The sequence below is a fragment of the Paramormyrops kingsleyae genome, chromosome 6 (genome assembly GCF_048594095.1).
Source record: "Paramormyrops kingsleyae isolate MSU_618 chromosome 6, PKINGS_0.4, whole genome shotgun sequence".
In the NCBI taxonomy this organism is placed as follows: Eukaryota; Metazoa; Chordata; class Actinopteri; order Osteoglossiformes; family Mormyridae; genus Paramormyrops; species Paramormyrops kingsleyae.
Genome location: NC_132802.1, coordinates 1074083 through 1100000, shown reverse-complemented (window position 1 = coordinate 1100000; position 25918 = coordinate 1074083). Strand labels below are relative to the sequence as shown.

Below are 25918 nucleotides of genomic sequence, written 5' to 3'. Positions count from 1 at the left end.
GTTTTGCTCAGGTAATTATCCCACGATCTGAGCCTGTGTAGGTTCGTGTTTACTGTAAGAATCTGCACTTTAGTTTTCTCCTGCTACATTGTGTTGTTTTGAGGAAGCTCTTATGCTGGAAATATTAATACCTTGAACTGGACCTTTTGGGATGATGCCAGCGTCTGATTATTATTCTGTTACTGTGGATAGTATCAGTTTACAACTTTTACATACCATGTACACAGATTTTACTGGTAAAAATCAGGTTAAATATAATGGAAATCTCTTAGGACCTATCAGGATAAACCCTTCAGGTCTATGTCTCTGATCATAATGTTCCCTGCAGTGTTATTTTTACGTTGCTGGATATTTATGTTCAGTCTGCTTCAGCACATGCTACTAAAACTGGGTTCTACAGTGACAGGTGATTTAGCTACAGAAATGAAAGCAGGTGCTGTGTAGTAACTTTAAGTGTTTAAAAGTAACTTAGTAGTCTTTTGGAGTAGCTAATATGGGTAACGGTTTACTTGAGGGGGGCACAAATACTTAGTAGTAACTCAGCTACTACTAGGATCAAAGGACCATAGTCTCCTGAGGTAGTAAAGGTGACCCAATCCCTTTTTGTACAGGACCTATGTGTTCAGAGTCCACTCCAGCCTGTGATCCAGGTGCAGTCCTAGGTACCTTATGTTCATTTATGTAGCACCTTGGTCAGAGAGAAACACTGTTTCATTTTAACTGTATATTGTACTAACTGTGTATGATTAAAAATTAAAGACCTATTTGATTTGACTTAGTAGTGAAGTGCAAAACATGAACAAATATAGTAGCTACTTGAGATAAAAGATGTCCCTCAATTCATTACTGATGAACTAAGTATTTCACATTTCACACATTATTCATTATTCACATTTCACTACTTCACAAAGGTTTACAGAATAAACAGATATGGTAACAAATATAAGTGCATGACATAAATGATGCATCACGATTCATTAATGAGGAACAAACATGAGATCAGTAACTAAGAGTTACTTTGCGGTTTATTAATACCAGTGGTGGGCAGGGTTCCAGTAATCCGCTAATTAGCAAAGCTAAATTTCTTATTAGCAGATTAGTGTTTCCACTGTCTTTGAAAACTGGTAGCGGACCAATTAGCGTCCTCTAAATTTAGTTTCACTAACTGCAAATCCGCTAACATTTTTTTGCATGTAATGTAAATAAAATTTAACGGTCAAAAACTTTTGTAAATCATAAATTCATATGTATTTGTTTTGGTCTGTTGTAGCATATCTGCAACAGTCTATTTGGCACGCTGCTGGCTGACTATATGTAAGCACAAGATGTGATTCATTGATAACTTGTTGTATTTAAGGAAATCTGGGATAAATGCAAGCAAACGAAAATAAAGTTCATTTAAACTGGAGTACTCTGAACTAAGCAGAGAATAGGGGCCTTTATCATGAAGCTGGATTTCTTGTGTAGTCACGCAGCTTGTTGGATTTCAGGTACTCTACTTTATCTTTGTCTACTTACATCTAAATACGACAAGTTATCTGGCTAAAGAAATCCTGCCTCGGCCCCTGGTTATTTTCCTTTATCTTCCAGGTTCTGATTGACAGAGCCTCCTGAGACTCCTGAGGAAAAAAGGTCTCTTCCGATTTTAGGTTACTTGTGATTTTCCATGTATTTGGAGGAATTTAGACTTTTTCAAAATTATTTTTATTTTTAATTTTACAGCATGCAGTGGAGAACAGGACACATTTGATGTTTGAAACTGGAAGTTTTAAACCATTATATAAATCATTGCTTTATTTGCCAAATTATATCACTTTTAATAGCTATCTTTAATTTCTTTCAATGTTAATTCATGAATTGAGCATCCATCTATTATATCCACTCATCCTATACAAGGTTTCAGGGATCGGGAGGGCAAGGAAAACAATAACCCAGGACAGGGTACCAAGCCATCAGAGGGCACAAGGCAGGGAATAACCCAGGACGGGGTACCAAGCCATGAGAGGACACAAGGCAGGGAATAACCCAGGACAGGGTACCAAGCCATCAGAGGGCACAAGGCAGGGAATAACCCAGGACGGGGTACCAAGCCATGAGAGGACACAAGGCAGGGAATAACCCAGGACAGGGTACCAAGCCATCAGAGGGCACAAGGCAGGGAATAACCCAGGACAGGGTACCAAGCCATGAGAGGACACAAGGCAGGGAATAACCCAGGACGGGGTACCAAGCCATGAGAGGGCACAAGGCAGGGAATAACCCAGGACAGGGTACCAAGTCTTCAAAGGCACAAGGCAGGGAATAACCCAGGACGGGGTACCAAGCCATGAGAGGACACAAGGCAGGGAATAACCCAGGACAGGGTACCAAGTCTTCAAAGGCACAAGGCAGGGAATAACCCAGGACGGGGTACCAAGCCATGAGAGGACACAAGGCAGGGAATAACCCAGGACAGGGTACCAAGCCATCAGAGGGCACAAGGCAGGGAATAACCCAGGACAGGGTACCAAGCCATGAGAGGACACAAGGCAGGGAATAACCCAGGACAGGGTACCAAGCCATCAGAGGGCACAAGGCAGGGAATAACCCAGGACAGGGTACCAAGTCTTCAAAGGCACAAGGCAGGGAATAACCCAGGACGGGGTACCAACCCATCTCAGGGCACAAGGCAGGGAATAACCCAGGACGGGCCACCAACCCATCTCAGGGCACAAGGCAGGGAATATCCCAGGACGGGGTACCAAGCCATCTCAGGGCACAAGGCAGGGAATATCCCAGGATGGGGTACCAAGCCATCAGAGGGCACATGGCAGGGAATAACCCAGGATGGGGTACCACGCCATCAGAGGGCACAAGGCAGGGAATATCCCAGGACGGGGTACCAAGCCATCAAAGGCACCAGGCAGGGAATAACCCAGGATACCAACCCATCACAGGGCACACACACCATTTTTTTGGATTGTGGGGGATAGCAGGGAAGGAAACCCCATGATGACACAGAGAGAACATGAGAACTCCACACATGTTGAGCCAGGAGACATGAAACATGGTCCCAGAGGTGTGAGGCAACAGTACTAACCACTGCACCACTGTGCCACCCAAAATGGTGAGCAAACCTATTTAATTATGGCAATATTTGTCACAGCACAACGTCCTTCATAATCATCACCATCATCATCATCTGTCTGCTCATCTGATGAGTCTGTCTCTTACTCAGAGCTCACTATTACTTCCTCATAAGGTTCAAAATCATCCTCTAACTTTTCTACATCTGACAAACTTACATCTCAATCTCCCTCAATTATTCTGTGCAAAATATTCTGTGCATCTCTCTCTGTCCTACAATAAAATGGTAATTTAAAATCAACAATGAAATATACAAATATTAAAGTGAAAAAGATGGCAACTAAATATTTCTTTCTCTTTCCAAAAAATGGGTTTGTTGACATGGCAGCCATTTTGTCAGAAAAAAAGAGTTTTTAAATCGCCACCCCCACATACACATACCTAAAGGATTATTAGGAACACCTGTTCAATTTCTCATTAATGCAATTATCTAATCAACCAATCACATGGCAGTTGCTTCAATGCATTTAGGGGTGTGGTCCTGGTCAAGACAATCTCCTGAACTCCAAACTGAATGTCAGAATGGGAAAGAAAGGAGATTTAAGCAATTTTGAGCGTGGCATGGTTGCTGGTGCCAGACGGGCCGGTCTGAGTATTTCACAATCTGCTCAGTTACTGGGATTTTCACGCATAACCATTTCTAGGGTTTACAAAGAATGGTGTGCAAAGGGAAAAACATCCAGTATGCGGCAGTCCTGTGGGCGAAAATGCCTTGTTGATGCTAGAGGTCAGAGGAGAATGGTCCGACTGATTCAAGCTGATAGAAGAGCAACTTTGACTGAAATAACCACTCGTTACAACCGAGGTATGCAGCAAAGCATTTGTGAAGCCACAACACGCACAACCTTGAGGCGGATGGGCTACAACAGCAGAAGACCCCACCGGGTACCACTCATCTCCACTACAAATAGGAAAAAGAGGCTACAATTTGCACGAGCTCACCAAAATTGGACAGTTGAAGACTGGAAAAATGTTGCCTGGTCTGATGAGTCTCGATTTCTGTTGAGACATTCAAATGGTAGAGTCAGAATTTGGCGTAAACAGAATAAGAACATGGATCCATCATGCCTTGTTACCACTGTGCAGGCTGGTGGTGGTGGTGTAATGGTGTGGGGGATGTTTTCTTGGCACACTTTAGGCCCCTTAGTGCCAATTGGGCATCGTTTAAATGCCACGGCCTACCTGAGCATTGCTTCTGACCATGTCCATCCCTTTATGACCACCATGTACCCATCCTCTGATGGCTACTTCCAGCAGGATAATGCACCATGTCACAAAGCTCGAATCATTTCAAATTGGTTTCTTGAACATGACAATGAGTTCACTGTACTAAAATGGCCCCCACAGTCACCAGATCTCAACCCAATAGAGCATCTTTGGGATGTGGTGGAACGGGAGCTTCGTGCCCTGGATGTGCATCCCACAAATCTCCATCAACTGCAAGATGCTATCCTATCAATATGGGCCAACATTTCTAAAGAATGCTTTCAGCACCTTGTTGAATCAATGCCACGTAGAATTAAGGCAGTTCTGAAGGCGAAAAGGGGTCAAACACCGTATTAGTATGGTGTTCCTAATAATCCTTTAGGTGAGTGTATGTGGTATCATTGGAAATTCTAGGGTGTCCTCTTTAGTGTACAGGAATAACAAGGTTTGCTCAAATCAGTGAAGAGACAGATGCAAAGACACAATGTCCACTACAGAATGGGCCAGGACTTAGGAGGACTGATCAACAAAGAGCTGAGACCCTCCTTCCTCATTCCGGGTAAATGGCACCATGTTTGTAGTCCCCAAGTGGCTTCACTGGGGGCAAAATGTCAGCATGAGCCGGTCACGGAATAGGACTCCTCCGACAAAAATGCATATATCTCGCAAACAGAATATCTTTAAAAGAAAATGTGTTCCATAGACTCTACAGAATCCAATGATCTCTATTTGGTTAAGTCCTAAATATCCCCAGGTAACCAGTCCAACCCTGTCGATCTAAATTGATTAAAAGCGTACGTACATATTATTTGTGCTTCCTTACATAAAATGTTACCCAATTATGCAATGTGCCACAGAACACTTGGAGGTTTTCTGCAGGAATCCAATGCAATGGTAAAAATCTTCCAACAGCTGACACAGGACTGGCTCACGGGGTTCCTAAAACCATCATAGGAAACATAAGGTGCTTTAACACCACTGGAACCTTTTTCTGGGACAAGAACCTTTTTCTGGAACCAGGGACTTTGCCATGTTCATAATGCAGGAACTTGACCAAATTGTAGTTCCTCAGAGGCAGTCCCAGAATTCTTTTTTACTACCAACTCCAGACAAGGTACTTTCCGTTTGAACATGAACTACTGGGGAGGCACTTACAGTGACAGCTTGCTGATTGGTTGGCGCTTACAGGGACAGCTTGCTGATTGGTTGGCGCTTACAGGCACAGCTTGCTGATTGGTTGATCACAAGCACCTGCGCTAACTTGGAAATTATGTAGAAGTGCAGAGAGAGGTGTAGCTGAACAAAAATTGAGCAGATGGAAGTATTTTTTGTACCCGAATGACATTTAATGAATCAATTAATATATCTTTTGCTTGTGTCATGTTTCTCCTTCGAAAAAATATACTTTTGTCTAATATAACCACCACCAAGGTAACAGAGTGCAAGGCATAGATTCCAGTCGGTCACAGGGCACACAGACACAGACACACTCACTACAAGCAATTTAGAGATTAACTAATTAGCCTAACTGCATGTCTTTAGTTACCTGCGTAACACAGGAAGAACATTCAACTACACACACAGTAGGTACAAGATTCAAACCTCCATCTCTGGAGGTGTGGGGCAATCGTAATACATGTGGAGCATTGCTGTCTGCAAAGGAGCACACTTGCGTGGAATCGGGTTTAGAGTGTGGTTTCATTGGGCCATAATACAATCTCATAGTCAGTCAGATCAGAGCCAGAGAAAACCAAGTGGGATGCAAAACAGGAGGCAAAGTTGTGGTCGAGGGGCAAGCGAAGGTTGGGCAATATGTGGAAGCAATCAGAGGGGCACGACAGAAAATGTAGCCCGTGGGTAGGCAAAACAGATTATTTGGGCTGGGTCCCAAGGTTGCACAATGCAGAATGGAATTCAGAATGTCTGCCCTGGAATGTGTGTAAGGATTACAGGCTGATACGGCTTCAGCTCATGTGAAAAGGAGATATATTCAAGGGGGCAGAACAGCAGTCTCACTTCCAGGAAATATCATTGCATGTTTTCGCTGCATTTTTGTGGGATTCCTTCCACAGTCAAAAACATGCAATTGATTTAATTGGTGTCTGCAAGTTGCCCTTTATTCGTGAGTTTACACCCTGCTCGACTGGTGTCCTGTCTAGGGTGGGTGCTTTTCTGTTTTGCCCCAGCTTGTCTGTTCTGTTTAATTTTGTGTGGAATGTCTTGTTGTGAAACATGGAGTGGGCTCATGCTAGAGATAGATATCAGCTTATTCAGTGGATCTGTGAGAATGTGAGGGGATCTGAAGTGCTGGAGAGAAGCTTTCCACAACATGGAGGAAAACTATCACTTCTGCTTCCTTAGTGCCAGGCTAAACATGCAACTCCAAACAGTACCTGTCAAGGATCCGGGCGGCTCGGGTGCGGGAACGTGGCATAGTGCACACAGAAAAAGGTGGACGACCCACTTGCAGCTCAGAGACAGATGGGGATTTACTTAAACAAAACAGAAAACACTAGAAACACAGCAAAACCAAAAGGACCACGAGGGCTCAAAAACTAAAAAGGATTAACAAAGACAAAATAACAAAAACTGGGCAAATAAGCAAAATATACACCACACAAACATCTCAATACTAACCCAACACGATCAATACAAACCAATGAACCACTCGGGAACAGAACAGAAGCAGGGACTTAAATACAGAAACCAAACTGGGTAATAAGACTAACACAGGGCAGGTGAGACTAATTAACAGAGACCAGGAAAACAGGGCACAGGTGAAACTAATAAACTCAAAGGAGCAACACAGGGAAACTAGGAACTAACCAAGGACACAGGGAAACAGAAACCAACACTAGGGAATTTAACAGGTAAAGACACAAGCAGGGGCACAAGGAACAAAACCAAAACCAACTACAAAATCAGACACAAGAACTAGAGAAACTCAAATGAAACACTAGGGAGCAAAATACAAAAACAGAGGAGGTGGGATTTGAACACAGGAGAGAAGGGTTTCAGACAACTGGACGCTCAACACATTGAGCCATATGACCAGAAAGGTAACAAGGTAGAACAAAGACTAACATAAAGAACGGGATGACCAGCGACACCTGCTGGCCAAACAGGGAAGGGACACAGTAGGACCACAGGGGCTGACTCTGACAGTACCTGGTGGCATGAATACTTTTTCACCATATTGTGCAACATGGTCTTCTGGTCTACATCTGTTTCTGCACTACATCTAAAATACCAGCTGCCAGATATTCACTGTAATACCCAGTATTTCTTGCTGAAAATGGCCAGTTGTTTATTGATATATAAATAGTCCCTTTCACAAGCCCCTGTCGAGTGCCTCAGTTTGTGTCTGGAAAACCAAATCCAACTGGGCTGTTTGTCCTTCCAAGTTCAAATGGTAACGTCTTTGAAGTCTAATGGGCCAAAAAATCTTTAGTGGAAGTGTCCTTGGCCCAGGAGCACAGGCCACCCTACAGTTAGGGTCCATGGAACGGAGGCTTAAATGCTATAATGTGAAGACTTCCAGGTACAAGCCAGCAATTTTGTCATTTTTGTGCATGTACAGGGTTTGTCAATATCAGATTTTCAACACTATTTGGTGAAAGTGTTATGGATCCGGGCGGGTTTGGAGCGAGGACATGGCATGATACAGGCAGAAATGGTGGACAACCCACTTGTGGCTCACCAGACTGGGTTTTATGTAACAAAACAGAAAACACTAAGAACACTACAAAAACCAAAAGGGAATAAACAAAGACTAAATTTACAAAGGGTCAAGACAGGCAGGCGATAAACAGAATATTCAAAACTTCACTAACATCCAACTATCACAAACAATGAACCACTAGGGACTAAACTCAGGCAGGAACTTCAATAGAAAAGCTGAACAGGGTAATGACAAGCAGGAGTGAAACAGACAATTAACCAATCGGGGAGGGTGCAGGACAACGAGCAACCAGGAAAACACACAAGGGCAGGCAACAGGTGACGCTAATAAACTAAAACATGAAACTCAAACTAGAAACAGAATCTAACAATGGGGAAAACTGACAAGTAAAAACACAATCAATAGCAAAAACCAAAACTGAATACAAATGAAAACACAGGGACTAGAAAACTGATACAATTGAAACACAAGGGAACAAAATCTATAAAAACAGAGGAGGCAGGATTCGAACGAAAGACAGAGGGGATCACAGGCAGCCGCAATGCGTTGAGCCTTGTGGCCGACAGGGAGCAGGGGAAAACAGAAAGACTGACAACAGGAGGGATGGCATGACCAGCGACACCTGCTGGCCAAACGGGGAAGGGACACAGAGTGGAACCACAGGAGCTGACCCTGACAGAAAGTCTCATAGTTAACACAGTTTTACAAAAAAATGTTTTTGTTGCTATGAAGTATAAAAACATCTAAACTGGATAGTGCAGTGCGCTGCACTGATAGATGGCAGCATCGACGCCTCAACAGATTAGCAGGAAATATTCAACCCAGTCACATTTCTTAATGTAATTGGATTAAATGTCTGTTACATCTTTAATGTTTTATGTATCTTGTTTATTACCAGAGATTGGCACAAATACATTAAAATCTTATTACAAATTACAAGTATTTGTTCATCATAACAAAATAAAATACTGGTGTGCGAAAATGTGTTTAATTAAAATATAAGTAATCTGTAATTTGAAAATACAAAAAAAAAACATGAAAAATATTAACAGTACATGACAAATATGTGTACCGTTACAGGTCTAGTAATGTGTAATATTTACAAAATATACAGCTAACCCTACCTGAAAATAGAATAGTAAATGTCCCACATTGTGATAAAAACCTGTTATTTTGACGTTGTGCAAACCACTTCTTCAGTTCTCACCAGGGGAAACTCAATTTTCTAAAAATCTTTCAATGCAATCTAAAAACTAAAAATGTCAAAAGTCTTGCATTTTGTTTGGTTACTTATGGTATTTGGTTATTTGGGGAGGGCTGGGGAGGAGCTGGGTCATCTCGCTGCTTACCAGTGATTACTTAGTGATTGTGTAAAGTGAGTGAGCTCTCTTTCTATGAAACAATGGGATATTCTAGTTACGGAGCAACACAGTTATTTCATATGTCATTTGGTGTCACCTGTTGGCTCTATTCACTGTATTTGACATTGTAATGCATGGTAGAACAGTGTAGGCAGGTTGTCTTCTACTACCCAGCATTTTTGCCAGTGTGTATGAAGCCATCCAATGGCTGCAATGATTACTGTCTCCCCCTGGTGTCCACTGTACATCATGGCATCTGCTTGAGATCATATACAGTCAGGAAACTGCTGAAGTTCTTTGTCTTATTTTTTTACAGAATATACAGTTATGCATACTGGAAGGTCTGTGATTGGCTACTTACACTCACTTCCGCATTCCATTAAGGCTATACCAACACCCACACAAGACTCACATCCACAGGATGAACTGGATTTCAGTGGGTCTCTGTCACTCCTTTCTCACATGCTCAGCCTCTTGCTGGGCTGTATCGCTAGTCCATTCAAAGAGCCCAGGTATGGCCCCATTGCCAATCTCATCTGCCTGCTTTCGGGTCTCCAGTGAAGAATCTGCCACTCACTTATGTTTTTTTGGTGACGGTAAACTTACCATGGTGGAGGCTAACAAGCCCTTTCTTCCTTAGTTCAGTGTCTCAGAAAGCAATGGAAACTCAGCACAAAATTAGATGATGCTGAAAAATCGGGGACACAACAGTGGACTGAACCATTTCTCTGTTGTTTTTGGAAAGCACTGTTTTCTACTCATTTTTAGCTACCCCCCCCCCCCCCCCCCAGCCCTAACACATCAGCCCGATAAAAGCCAGATGCCATATGTTTAATTACTCATATACTCTCCACTAATTTATTATTTTAATATTTAGTTCTTTAATGTATATTCCAAAATAATCTGTTTTTCAGGATTCTATGTGCACTGTGTACTTTTTAATTTGTCTGCACTACATTGCCCTTTTTACACTATGCATACCTTGTCCATTTTGCACGAAATGCATGTTCGTCTGTGCCCTTGCTGCTATACGCACAAGAATTTCCCCCCTGGGATCAGAAAAGTTTATGTAATATAATCAAATCTAATCTCAAGTAATTCAGGCAGTAGTGTGGGAGCAGCCCTGATTTTAAAAGGAAGTGCAACACTGCATTGTGTGCAAGTAATGAATTGAAATTGTTCCTTAAACTTAGACTGGCGTGAATACAGCTGTACCATACTTCATGTGGAAATTCTGAAAACTTTTCAGAAAATTTTCTTTCAAAGCTCAGTAGAAATTAGAAAGCAAACAAAGAAAGCCATTGTTGCTTTGTGTAGTAGGCGTGGTGTGTGATGTGTTTGTGGCTCCCACTGGGCTCTCAAATCAGTGGAAATGCGGGCCGATTCTTGTTGGTTCCCAACTTCAGCACCGGCCAAGCACCAGCGCCAGTGCAGTGGAAAAGGGGTAACAATGAACTGATAATACAGACAACTGGTACTTACAGCTCCAACAGTATGCAACACATGTAGATTTAATAAACAGGTGAGGAAGATCAGGGAAGGGTATCTGACTCTGTTGAAGACCTGAGCTGGATCCTGGATTGGGGTCCTGACATAAATACAGCTCCTGAAACATGTAGATGTGTGTTTAAACATTTTAATTAAATTCAAGGGGGTCTATCTGCAGAATATTTTAAGGGGAAGATGTTTCTTTAATGTAGTTTTCAAGTGTTCAAGTGATCAAACTTGCAACGAATGATGCAAACAAATTTGAATTTCCTTTTTCATAATATCACATCACAAGTTCTATTCCCACAATGGAAATATATTTAAATATAACAAGGAAACCCAAGAGAGCTATTTTGGCCATATTTCCCCAGGATTAACTGCTTTATGCATTTATGCAGTTAATCAAAGGAGCGAAAGGACAATTAAAGCAATATATGAATCACAGGCTTTGTGTCACTATTGCAGAGCTGGAATGCTTCTCTGGAGTCTGTTGCAAAAGATTATGCTGTCCAGTGCATATGGGATCATAATCCAGACCTTGAGGATACTGGAGAAAACCTGTACATCACCAGTGGGGCCCTAAACATCAGCCAAGCATTAACCAACTGGTATGAAGAACGCCACCACTTCACCTACGAGACTAACAGCTGTGTCGAGGAACAGATGTGTGGACACTACACACAGGTGAGTGAGGAAACAAGAAAAAACGTTGCAAGAGGGAAACCATTAAAGCTGAAATAAATAATATTCTTGAAAGTGCTTTTTCGTAATGGTGAAACATATGAGTCATCATAAGTCATCATGTTACACCATATGAATGGTGAAACATGATGATGACCAAAAACAGCAAGAAAAACACAGAATCCCTTTTTATCTCCGATGACTCGTTTATTATCATTTCTGCACAATCTTCTTTTAGCAATGATAGAATAAATGCCCACATCTCTGTACAGGCCTCTGGATTGGTAGATGGGGTGGTGGTCTCAGTAGTTAACAATGGGGACTGGATGATGTGTTCTAACTTCAGGGGGATCTCACTCCTCAGCCTCCTTGGGAAGGTCTTTGCCGGGGTACTGGAGAGGAGGGTCTGCCCATTGGTCAAACCTCGGGTCAAGGAGCAACAATGGACAAATATATTAGTGATAATAAACAATTATGTTACCTGCCCGCCTTTATGCATTTACTATACTGTATTTTTATCAGAATTTTAGAGTGTCCTGTAGCCCAGGTGTGTCGTAGGCTCTCCCATGTAGGCTTGTGTAAGTAAACTCTATGATGTTCACACAACAACAAAATCGTCTAACGATGCATTTCTCAGAATGTGTCCCCATCTTTAGGTGACACATGACTAAAATCAGGTTGACGACAGTTATTGAATACAAAAATGTCTGTTTCAGGTTGTGTGGGCAGATACAGACACCATTGGTTGTGCATCTCATGCCTGTGATACGGTGAAGGGTATTTCTCTGGATCGTGCAGTCATATTGGTCTGTAACTACTTCCCAGGGTAGGTACAGTACAACTGGTGCTTGAAAAGGTAGTTTTGAATGCAGCATTCCAGGTTATTGCTTTGTTCATATAGAGTTCCTGGTTGAGAACTAAGATTTTTACCTTCTGTGTCTTGTAGGGGAAATTATGAAAATGAGTTGCCCTACCGAAAGGGGAAGCCATGTACTCAGTGTCCAGACAAGATACAAAAATGCAAAAACAATATCTGTGGTAGGTATAAAGCACCAGCTTTTCCCTTGCTGCCTCAGTATAACTAATATATTTACAATTTACCTGCCACTAATAAGCCGAGGCATGCATCAAACAAGGCATTCGCCTCGCCATCTATCTGTTCATCCTGGTCGGGTCACAGAGCCTATGCCTCTGGGCATAAGGATGGGGTACAGCTGGGGCAGGATGCTAGTCCGTTAAAGAGCATATTTGTATGGGCATAACCCTAATCCAAACTATGATACTCCTAACCCTAACCATCGCGAACCTTAACCATAAGTAAATAAACAACATACTTTTGGCATTTTGTAGTCACAGATTTTTATGAAACTGAGTTTCCCCTTGTGGAGACCCCAAAAAACGCTCCCCACAATGTCAAAATAACAGGTTTTTATCACATTGTGGGGACATTTAGCTCAAGCATCCCTCCAAGTGCAGATCAGAGAGCAGGCTCAGCCAGAGTCCCTTGCTGACAGCCCCAGCCAACTTCTGATTATGAACACAGACCTATACACCACCTTCCCAATCTGTGATAATGTTTGAAGAGTGGGGATCCCAACAGAGGTCAATACTATACATATTCTTACATGGTCATGCATGGCTCAATGAAATAGCACTGCGACAAACTTGCTCCCACCAGTACCATATGAAACAAGACAGAATATAAGCACTGCGCTGTTGACTGACTTAATTTCTCATAGTGGCCTATACAGATGAAGACAAGAGCACCATGGAGGTTGATTCCAGCACTGAGAGTCCAGTGACAGAGGTGGCACAAACCAGGATCTACTTGGACAGACAGCAAACACCTTATGGTGCGCACACGACAACCTATACACCACCTTCACAAGTTGTGATAATGTTTGAAGAGTGGGGATCCCAACAGAGGTCAATACTATACATATTCTTACATGGTCATGCATGGCTCAATGAAATAGCACTGCGACAAACTTGCTCCCACCAGTACCATATGAAACAAGACAGAATATAAGCACTGCGCTGTTGACTGACTTAATTTCTCATAGTGGCCTATACAGATGAAGACAAGAGCACCATGGAGGTTGATTCCAGCACCGAGAGTCCAGTGACAGAGGTGGCACAAACCAGGATCTACTTGGACAGACCGCAAACATCTTATGGTGCGGTCATGACAACTGCTTGGTCAGCAGTTTTTGTCACCACTTTGCTGTCCTTTGTGCTGTGTTTGGACACAGCGACATAATTACATCATCTTGTCATATGACAGGAACATCCTGTGTTGGACGATGGGTCCTGCACACAATACTGGAACTTTCTGCATATTTGAAATCAGATCTTTGGCTTGGAACACTGTTGCCCCCTATGCAAACTGGAATGTACATATCATCTGTTTGTTGTTGTTTAGCTATATGTAGTCTCAAAACGCAACTTTGCTTACTCAAAAAAGACCAAGAGTGCAACACAACTGTGTTGCTGTTGTAATCAGTATTAGCTGTGATGACATCACTGATATAATGATCTTTGGCCTTTTTCTGGCCTGATGTGAAAGAATCATTTTAACAAAAATGAAAGTGTTGATAATTCAAACCAAATAAAACACCTCATAGTGTCAATAATTCGAACCAAATAAAACACCTAATAGTGTTGATAATTCAAACCAAATAAAACACCTCATAGTGTCGATAATTCAAACCAAATAAAACACCTCATAATGTTGATAATTCAAACCAAATAAAACACCTTAGTGTTGATAATTCAAACCAAATAAAACACCTCATAATATTGATAATTCAAACCAAATAAAACACCTTAGTGTTGATAATTCAAACCAAATAAAACACCTCATAGTGTCGATAATTCAAACCAAATAAAACACCTTAGTGTTGATAATTCAAACCAAATAAAACACCTCATAGTGTCGATAATTCAAACCAAATAAAACACCTTAGTGTTGATAATTCAAACCAAATAAAATACCTCATAGTGTCGATAATTCAAGCCAAGTAAAACAACTAATAGTGTTGCCATTAAGTAACGACCAAAGGCATACATCTATCAGAACAACAGTAACCATATATAAATGCAGGTGAGGTCGTGGGGACTGGGTGCTTTGTAGATTGTATGGCAGTCGAAGGCAGGGGCCTTGGCAGACCAATTATCAGCTGCATAATCTGGCTATGTGCATGTGGAACGTAGCCTCTCTGGCAGGAAAGGAGCCTGAGATGATGCTGGAGGTAGAAAGATACTGACTAGATATAGGCTGACATGAACGCACAGCTTGGGCTCCAGAACCAAACTCCCAGGGAGGGGCTGGACTCTATCCCACTCTGGAGTTGTCCATGGTGAGAGGCGCCGAGCAGGGGTACGTCTACTTTTTGTCCCCCAGTTCATTGGGAGAGGGTCACCTCCCTTCAACTTCCACTCATATGCACCAAACACCAGGGTCATGGAGACCCTAGAAGTGGTGCTGGAAGGTGCCCTTATTGGGGAATTTCTGTCCTGCTGGAAGAATTTAACACTCATGTGAGTAATGACAGTGAAACCTGGAGGGGTGTGATTGGGAGGAACAGCCTGCCCAATCTGAACCTGAGCAGTGTTTTGTTATTGGACTTCTGTGTTAATCACAAACACCATGTTTGAGCATAAGGGTGTTTATAAGTGGCCGTGGAGACTCAGGTGATGAGAGGAGCTGAGCTGTCAACTGATCACCATATGGTGGTCAGTTGGATCAGATGGCAGGGATCTAAACATATAGTGAGGGTGTGCTGGGAGCATCTGGAAGAGGCCCCTGTCCAGGAGATCTTCAACTTGCATCTTCAGCAAAATTTGTTCTGCAACCCAAGGGAGTCAGTGGACATTGAGCCTGAATGGGCGATGTTCCGGGACTGCATTGCAGAAGTGGATCCATGTGCATAATGTTCTTGGTGCCTGCTGTGGTGGCAATCCCCAAACCTGGGCAGTAAAGGAAGCTGTAAGGCTGAAGAAGGAGGCCTTCCAAGCTTACTTAGCTTATGGGACTCCTGAAGCAGCTGACAGGTTCAGGCAAGATAAGTGGAAGATGGCTTTAGCAGTTGTTGAAGCAAGAACTTGGGAGTGGAAGGAGCTCTGTGAGGCGAGAAGGACTTTTGGTCAGCTTTGAAAAGATTCTGGCAAACCGCCAGGTGACTCAGGAGGGGGAAGTAAGGCTTTACTTGCACTGTTTACAGCAGGGATTGAGATCTGTTGGCCTCAAATGGGGATGTAGTCAAGCAGTGGAAGGAGTATTTTGATGACGTCCTGAATCCCACTGATACACCTTCCTTGGAGGATGCAGAGCTGGAAGACTCAGAGGGGGACTTACCCATCTATAGAGCTGAGGTCACTGAAGTAGAAAAAAAACTCTCCAGTGGTAAGGCTCTGGGGGTGGATGAGATTCGCCCTGAGTTCCTGAAAGTTCTTGATATTGTTGGGCTGTCTTGGCTGACACGCCTCTTCAACATTGTGTAGAGGTTAGGGACAGTACCTTGGGAGTGACAGACTGGGGTGGTGGTCCCAGTCTTAAAGAAAGGGGACTGGAGGATGTATTCTAACTTCAGGGGCATCACAACCTCAGCCTCCCTGGGAAAGTCTATGCTGGGGTACTAGAGAGGAGAGTCTGCCCATTGCTCAAACCTTGGATCTAGGAGGAACAATGCAGGTTCCATCTTGGTCACAGAACACTGGACCAGTTGTTCACCCTCACAAGGATACTGAAGGGTTCATGCTCAACCAGTTTACATGTGTTTTCTGGGCTTGTATCCCTTGGAGGGTCCTGTAGGAGTATGGGGTACAGGTCCTTGTACAAATGGAGCGAGAGTTTGTTTTGCATCGCCAGCAGTAAGTCAGACTCATTCCTGTAGGTGTTGGATTCCACTATGGCTGCCCTTTGACACCAATTCTGTTCATTTGCGAACTCCAAATGGTTAGAGATGCTTAGAATGCCCAGCATCACCTCTCAAGCCTCTATCATGAGACTAAGACGACTGCAGCATATAGTCTCCCAGACCACATTGCCACAGACAATGGAGCGCAGTTCATGTCTGAGCAGTTTGAAAACCTCCTGCTGTAGACTGGGATCCTCCACTCCCCCAGCACCCCTTGACAACCTCCTGCTGCAGACTGGGATCCTCCACTCCCCCAGCACCCCTTGAAAACCTCCTGCTGCAGACTGGGATCCTCCACTCCCCCAGCACCCCTTGAAAACCTCCTGCTGCAGACTGGGATCCTCCACTCCCCCAGCACCCCTTGAAAACCTCCTGCTGCAGACTGGGATCCTCACCCCGCCATGAACAGCCTTGCAGAAAGGTCTATACAAACATTCAAGAGTTGGATTAAAAAGTGCACACACACCGCAGTGGACATGGAGACAAAATCTCCCTCTTTTTGATGCAATACGCACTTCTCAAAATTGTACTACAGGTCTGTCACCTGCAAAAATGTTACCACAGCCAGCGGGCAGCCGATAGCTTTTTCTCTGTAGATGACACAATGTATCTGCAAAATACCACAGGGGAAGGGAATAAATGGATTCCTGGAGCGATAGTGGAACAAACAGAGCCAGTGTACTATGGAGTCCATAGAAGAGATCTGGATGTTACATACAGGAGACATGAGACCCCGAGTCATGGGTGAGTCACTGGGTCTGAATACTGACTGTTCAACACTGACACAGGAGGTTGCTTAGGGCCCCAAGTACCATAAAAATCCCCCCTAGGGCCAGAAAATGCAGAATCATCAGTAAATGTGATAAAAGCATGTTCTACAATAGCATCCATCCACCCACTTTCTGTAAATGCTTATGGGTCACAGAGGGTCTGGAGCCCATCCCAGAGGCTACAGGCACAGGGAGGGAACAGCCCAGGGTAGGTCACCAACCCATTGCAGGGCACACTGACTCACCATGCACTCACACACACAGATGGGCAATTTGGTGACTACAATTAATTTCAACATAGATTTCTGGACAGGTCTAGATCTGTCTAGATCTAACAGGTCTGGATGCTGTTCAGCCAAATGGCTATTTCAATATTACTTTAAATACTAGAACTCGTGGCCATTTTAAAATGAATTTGAGGAAGCACTTCTTTACACAGCATGTAGTTAGAGTATTGAATAGTCTTTCTGCTAGTGTAGCGCAAGCTAAAACCCTGGGTTCCTTCAAATCAGAGCTAGATACGATTTTAACATCTATCCATCCATCCATCGTCCAACCCGCAACTCTGAGCTATTAGTTAAGTTCTCCCCAAATGAGATTCAAACCTGTGTCCTAGTGGTGAGAGGCATCAGTGCTAGTCACTGTGCTATCATGCTGCCCTGTTCACTATGCTGTATTTTTTATTATTCAAACAATAACAAAACAGTTATTGAATAGAATATACCTTCATTATTAAGAACCAGTACTTCTTGGGACCCATTTTTACTGACAGGATGGTAAGTAACACCAAAATTTTGTTTGTTAATTCTCCTCACCTCCCAAAATAACACAAAAATATGCTAAACATTTAATATTGCTAACAAATTATTATTTAAAAATCATTTGTCTAACACGGTGGAATACAAATATTAACGGGTTCTAATAGTGGATCAGTTTTCCCTCATTGTCTTGCACGCTTTGCCATCTGTAACGTGTGGAACTGCACCTATATAATAATGTTTCAAAACAATATTTTTTTTTCTAGATTTTCTTGGAATGTGCAGATTGAGGGAGGAGCACAGCAAATAGTTTTTTGTGCATGTGTGGTTCTTTTATCACAGTCAATCACAATGATAAGCGGTACAATTCACTGTTTAGGTGGCTAGAGAAAAAATTGTGTTTCATTTTACACACCAGCCTCACTAGATGGCAGCAACTAGTAACGCAAAAACTCCGGAACTGCCATCGGACACCATAATGCTAATTCCGTCAGCAAATGCCGAGCTGTAAAATAGATTTTAATTAAGGATTACATTAGTCACTAAAGCCAGAATGCCAAGAATTCAGTAAATCTTTGTAATGTGTTAGTGTGCTTTGACCAGAAGGACAAGCAGCAATCATTTTTAGCTTTCCTGCTTCCAACAGGTGTGGATGGAAGAGGAGGACATATTAGATTTACATTCATTTTTATTTAGCAGACTGTTGTCCAAAGTGACGTACAAGTGAGGCAAATAGCACATTAGAGACATTCGTGCTCTAGACGAGTTGACTTGGCATAAGTACAGCTATGGTTTTGCTCCGGATGAATGTCCGGGTTCAGGTGTAAACCGTTTAGAAGCCGGAGCTACGCAAAATCTTCCAACAAGGCAAGAATCTACTAAGACTATTCAATGACTAGAAGTACAACATTCAGAGAACATAGATTGGCATCAAGCTTTGCATTAAAATTATACAGTAACCAATTTAGACTAAATCTTCAATATAGCCACATTTCAGCGAAAACACAGGTAATGCTTAATGTACAAAATTCACAATGCCTCAACAATAAAACATGTAATTCCTCATGAAACACGTATACACCCATCACGCAACTACATGATAAACCTATATCTGCAGAAACCAGTTATGAAACTAAAACAACCACCTAGGTCACATGATTCTGTTTTACCCTGACAACAAGCTCTGATTGGCCGACTTGTTGTGACGATGTCCAATAGGTTGAAGCAAGGAGGGTGGATGGTGAAGGGGGAAGTATGGTTAGAACTGCAGATGTTGCAGAGTACCATCAAAGTTTTCTCACCCTGCAGCTGAGGACTGGAAATGAAGGGGACATCCTGTGCAATGGGGGTTGTTTATATATGTGTAGGGGAGGGGCTAGCCTAGGCTATTGTTCCTAAATTTATTAATAACCTACTTTCTGTCACATGATTACAGTTTTCTGTTCTCTGTGTGAAAAACCACACTAAGCCTGCTCACCCCAATGAAATAAAATGTTGAAAAAAGTTGTCTAGCTTGATTCTACAGGTTATCTCCTGAATCAGTATAATTGGCTGACAGTCTGGTGAAAAATAAAAACTTAGCTCTTTCAGTGATCAACATTTAGCTAGATAATTATTGTCAGGTCAAATCTCTGTGACACATTTCAGTTAGGTACTTAATCAGAGTTGTTCCAGTTATATATATTGTGCATTTATGTGTAATATTGCATGCTATTATGAAGTTTTCTCTTATGAAGTTTCTTCCTATTATTATTAACAATAACAAAAACCACCACAAACAAAAATAGACCTCTGGTTCGTAGGCATCCATTCACTTATCAATTAAACCTCAAAAATTACAACCATCTGTGAGTCACTGCTATCATCACATCCTGACCTGCAATCACAAGCAAACATGAACATGCACACACACACACACACACACACACACACACACACACACACAGGTTTGTTTTTTGATTGTAGTCACAGACCTTTATAAAATTGAGTTTCCCCTTGTGGGGACCAGGAAATGGTCCCCACAGCGTCAAAATGCCAGGTTTTCATGACATTGTGGTCACATTTGGTCCCCACAAGTTAATATATACATGACCCACACACACATACATCCAAATCTGATATTTTGATGACTAATGTAGCTGACATTCAGTGTACAATATAGAGCTTTCTGCCTTATTGTTTGGAGCAAAATATAAGTTTTTATATTCCAGTCCTCTTGGGCTGTGTCACCAAGGCCAAAGCAAGAAATGCAGAGAGTACAGCACCTCAAAATCAGCAGATTTCACTGGGGCTGAAGTTAATTTCAAAGGGGCTTCAAACTTGATATTTTACTGCTTTGGCTGTGTGCCTGTATGTCATTGACTACTGTGCATTTTAATGTATTTCAGGTTTTCACCATTAACCTTCACACAGTGTTTGGAGGTACTGTAATTACATGTATTGGTCAGTTTTATAGTTAATCCACATTTTTGAACTAAACATTAACTAGACTAGAGACCTCTGTCTCGTTCCTCTGAGAAATAAACTATGAATCCCAGCAATGTCAGATTCAGTGCAGACATGACCCACATGATGTACTGATCCATTTTTAAAATGCACTCATTTAGAGGAGCGACACACAGTAAAGCCTAAATTTATTTATCACCAGAATTTGTCCAGAAGTAAGCATTTTCTTATATAAATAAACCACTGAAATGTACGCACAATGCACACAGAGTCTAAAATATAATTACAAAAGCATTAACTTCCATTTTCCACGAAGGGGGCAAAATTTTAAAGGCGATAATATCTGGAAGGCAAATACCTAATTACAGGGTATTATTCAGATCTCAGATCTCTGACCAGTCCCCCTTAAAGAAGGCCAGGTAATTCTATATCTAGTCAACCACACCCACTAAATTGGAGTTAATTTGTTACAGTTCAGAATACATATGTGACATAGAATTGAAGCACAGATCCTAAGGCTTCAAATCCCAGGAGATGTTTTTTCATACTCTCATTTAGCAACGCCAGAATTCATTTCATAAAATATGCATAACAAAAGTTAAAAAGGATACAAAGATAAGTGGATTCTGGTGTACTGTGGAATCATATCAAAAAATTCAAAATAGAATTAGTCTCTTTGGAATGTTTTGAAGGATGGATGTTTGACAACTATCTCATGAAGATAATTTGCAATATTAATAACCATAATCAAACAAGTATGCAACACATTTTAAAAGTTACTTTATTTGTAGCTGTAGGTAAATTTTGTTTACAGGAGAAGAGTCAGCATCCACATATACAGCAAACAACCCCCTCGTACACCAACACACACAAGTAAATCAATAAATAAATAAATAAAAACACGCAGAATTTTCGATATTATTATAGAAATTATTATAAAGAATCTAATCAAATGTGTAAAATAACATTTGTTAAAATGTATAAGATCACACTAGTAAAATAATATTAGGAATTTTAAGAGGCAGTGGGTGTCGATGTTTTTGAAGTTCCACAAAAGTGAAGAAAATAGAATTAAATTCTCTGGATTGCCGTTTTCATTTAAGCAGAATATCTTAAGTGAAAGTTTAGAAACTTCTAAATATTTCTAAAGCTATGTGAGAGTATTTGGATGAAAATATCTACTAGCTAATTAAAATAGAAATACATACAGTACATAAAAACCCAAATTAATAAGGTCTCCAACTTGTCTGTCCAGATTGATTGGGAGTTTCCTTTCTTTGCCCATGTTCCCAAACTCCAGTGATAAGGCTTGATCTATTTTTCCAGTTCAGTTGAAGGGCAAAACGTGTGTAACGTGCAGAGGGGAATCGCAGTATGGGAGGAAGCAAAGGGGTTAAATTTGCAAGGAGCAGGAACTGTTAAGCAGTCTGTTTGGTTAGCGGGGGGAGGGGGGAGGACTCAGAACTGGCTTTTTTTTCATAAGCAGGTGATGAGGGCAGGGGACCAAATCGAGGCTGAACATTAAGCTACAGTAGGCAGGCTGTGATGGCTACACCCCCTCCAGCTACCCCCAGCACCATCAGCACACGCCCCACTCCATCACAGCGCATGTTTGGGGAAGGGAACAGAGACATTGGCGACAGCTGCTTCGGGTAGACATTGGCAGCGTCACCAGGAGCTCAAAGGGAACAATGGTGCCTTTGTGGAGGAAGCTTAGGAGAGGGACAGAGGTGTTTCGTAAACAACTGTTGATGAGATCAGGCCTGTAAAGTTCTCACACCTCACTATAGTACAGTTGGAAGATCGTCTTTCTTCTAAAAGAAAGACTCCCTGGCTGCTTTGAAATAGCCTTGCATTTGTTTAACTGGTAGCTGCCCAGGCAAGTTTTCAAACCAAATTCTTGATGCATCACTATGCAAAGTCTAGAAAACATCTCTTACATAAATCATTAATACTAGCTTTGGATCTTAGCAGAGGCATCCAATGAAACATGGTCAGTGTGTATATTAACGTGGTCAGTGTATATATTAACATGGTCAGTACATCATAAGCTTATAATTAGGGTAGTTTATTTACTTGTACTGTGCTTATAGACATCCTGAGTTTATATTCATTCTCATCTTAATATTTTAAAAGTTTAATCAAAACCCTTCCTAATCCACCTTTGATTAGTTTAAGTGACGCCATCTGTTTAAAGATCTGTTTGAAGTTTACAGATACCTATTTGCATATTCAACCAGCTGGATACTAACATGTGATCCCTATGATGATTTGTTATTTATAATCAAGTATTATAACACACAGCAAAAACATGACTTTTCAAAACATGGATAGCAACAGAAACAAAACAGCCAGAGTAAGATTGTAAAGGATTTTTGACTCGACCACAAGCATTACCTGTTTGTCTTTTCAATACCACATTGAGTTATTCAACAAAGTAAGTTAATTAATTAAGGGAGCTGGTGGTCCATGTAATGAACACATGGAATGTTTATTGTGTTACTATTAATTTGCATGTGAGCTAACATTTTTCTTTTCTTAGCAAATATACAACTAATACCCAAATAAATTGGTTTAAACATTATTTTTGACAGCCTAAGACTTTAGCACAGTACTGTATCTATTTTTAATAGTTATAACCCATAAATCCAGCTGAATATTGTTAAAGAGATGCACAGATCAAGAATACATTCATTATTTTCCATTTCTTTAATCATACATGGAAACTCACACACTATAAGTTGTCGATATTTCATATTTATTCAGGTATTTATGTAACATAAGTGCCCTTAATCACTCTACTCATTTGATATGTAAATATGGTCAAAATGGGTCACTGTTCCTTATAATCACCAGGAGTTTAACCTCACACTGATCTAATCTGTATTTACAGTACTTGAGCACTCTGTAGGGATCAAGGTGCAAACAACTAGTGTACTGAGCAATACCCACCTCTGCATCCCAAGCTGATCATATTAGGTATTAACTCTACGGCTGCTCTTACTCACAACAACTTTTACCTGATTTAAGATTTTCACACTTCTTCACTCGAATATTTTTTTCCACGCGTATTACATTTTCCTTCCACTAAAAGAACAGGGCAAAAAACTGATACCTTTCTGGTAAAAATGTCACAAAGCCACAGTGCTCCCTGTGTACAGCACATTTTGTGAGGCATTCTGGGTAAAATTACTTTATATAACAATGAAGCTCAGTGACTGAAAACAAGCTATTAATTTCTATTTTTACCCTATTATCCTTATATATGCAGCATCACACATTCACATTGTAATATATAATAATATAAACTATTTCTGAAATGCCAAACTGAGAAGGAATGTGTGACAGGCTTGGCCTATAACCATTTCCATACGGTACCCTTTTGTGGATCAGACTTGTGGATGAATAGAAAAATCAAATATCAAAGGAAATCATTAAGGTGGTATCTGCCTCCCATTGACTGAGTTAATAGCTATAGCAGAATAACCAAATCACAAAGTGAAAACATCAATAGCATCTATACCACATGCTTACACCAAGGGTACAATTACAAATTTCTGAGTTTCAGGTTTCTGACTTGATTCAAAGGAACAGTAACCAACTAAAAGGATTTAACGGCTAAGTGCTAGACTGATATATGACTTGGAGTAGGTCAGCGATCTGGGTCAGGACGCGTTTTAGAATGCTTGGTTTTGGGATTGTTAGCAGGGGGTGAACTTTTCAGCTCATTCAGCTTCAGTACGCTGTGGGGGTTGGGGGCCCCCAAACACTGCCCAGTCTACTCCAGTCCAGTCGGAACAAAATGGGTGAGGGGCAAGGATGGGGGTGGGAGGGTCCCATCCACCCAATGGGTGATCTGTGATTGAAATATGTGGAAGTCTGGTAACACCCTTTAACCCTTAAGAGCACCTCAATATGTGTTGATGCACCTCGATGTCCTCAATAGTAGCAAAAAATAACAAACTGTTTCCCAGAAGTACAAAGACACAATCAAAAACTCCCAGGGCCACACAAAAAAATCTTATGTGTGTAACTTTATGTAACTGAAGCAATTCTCAATCTTGAGTTCATTAGACTGAGATTTATATATATATATATATAAAAGGGCTGTCAAAATTAATGGGTTAACGCGGATTAATCCATCATCATGATTAATCTGATTAAAATTTTTAGCGCAATTAACCCATCTACAGAGCAGAATGACTCAAAATCCATGAAATGTCTCTGTCAACCCATTTCGAGAAGTTTTGGTGTGTTCCATTTGGCCTGGGAACTCGTATTTCCGAGTCGGATTCCGAGTTTTGAAGCCGAAAGTGACGACAAATATCTCGGAGATCCGAGAAATATCTCGGAGTAGCACAGAGGATCCCGAGTTCAGAATCCAAGATGGCTGTGCTTTTTACCAACAGAAGGGAAAGTTGTAGTTTTATACTGTTTAAGCACTACTTCTCATTTGAGGCACATTAAATCGGTTGCACACACTATGCCGTCCAACTTATCTGTGGACGCTACAGAGTTTTATACGTAAAGCACCGCGCGTAATGTGTTATCAACTGATATTGCTAACAATGGCAATTAACCGGGCTAGAATTGGATTTCATCATTAGTCAGATTATTTGTCAGATTTACGGTAGTTCGGGCTAATTGTAAGTGAACGAAGATAAAGACCATTTAAACTGAGGTACCTTAAATCCAACAAGTTGTCCGGCTAAGCAAAAAATCTTGCTTTTTGATATGGATCCATGGTATTGCACTTCTGTGGCAGATGGAATGCATCCAACTCGTGTTCAAGATGTTCAATAAACATGTTAAGTGTATATATATTCCCTTTTTTCTTGAGTCTGTTTGCTCATGCAACATGAAATGCGATTAATATAGATTAAAATGAATATTTAATCGTGATTAATCAAAATTAATCCACAGCAACCCTGTGATTAATCTGATTAAAAATTTTAATCATTTGACAGCACTAATATATATATATATATTTAAATCACTACACTGCAGCCCCATTCTGGATAAGTGATTTGAAGATGGGTGGATGGATGGATGGATGGATTGATGGATGGGTGTTATGAAACCAGATCAGATTCAATCACCCACAAATGACTTTGCAAAAAATCAACTTTCCCCAAACAACAGAAAAAATTCTTCGTGAAGAAGTTGACCAATACTATCCAGCATCCACCCCCACAAATACCTGGGCTTGAAAGCTGCCCCAGGGCTAGATATAGAGACCATGCTGCTTTTGTACATCCGGCCTTCATGCAAATTGTCAAACACCACTCATTAACAGAATGTATTTTATCATGAAACACATATACAATTCATTATGCTTTATTCTTTATTTATGCTATATTCATTATGCTTCCTTTAATTCCACATTCGAACATCACATCTTCTCCCAGGAGCTCAGACCAGTTCTTAACTCAGGTCTCAATGTCGGCGGCATCCATGGGAAAAGTGGTGGGTTAGACAGTGG

The 25918-nt window shown here is 41.3% G+C and overlaps 1 protein-coding gene across 2 annotated transcripts in view; it reads left to right on the top strand.

Moving 5' to 3' along the window:
• LOC111834299 (peptidase inhibitor 16) overlaps nucleotides 1-19415 on the top strand; it is a 19948-nt gene extending 533 nt beyond the window's left edge. Inside the window, exons 2-7 of one of the 2 annotated variants that reach the window (XR_011992127.1) lie at nucleotides 11329-11547; nucleotides 12261-12370; nucleotides 12491-12582; nucleotides 13284-13397; nucleotides 13608-18009; nucleotides 18258-19415. Coding sequence is in view for 1 of the 2 variants with exons in the window: in XM_023793424.2 (XP_023649192.1) it covers nucleotides 11329-11547; nucleotides 12261-12370; nucleotides 12491-12582; nucleotides 13284-13397; nucleotides 13608-13804 (732 nt within the window). In the remaining variant the exon portion in view is untranslated. Of the gene's footprint in view, nucleotides 1-11328; nucleotides 11548-12260; nucleotides 12371-12490; nucleotides 12583-13283; nucleotides 13398-13607 lie in introns of both variants that reach the window. The other variant, XM_023793424.2, reaches the window with a different exon arrangement.
• The last annotated feature ends 6503 nt before the right edge of the window (nucleotides 19416-25918 follow it).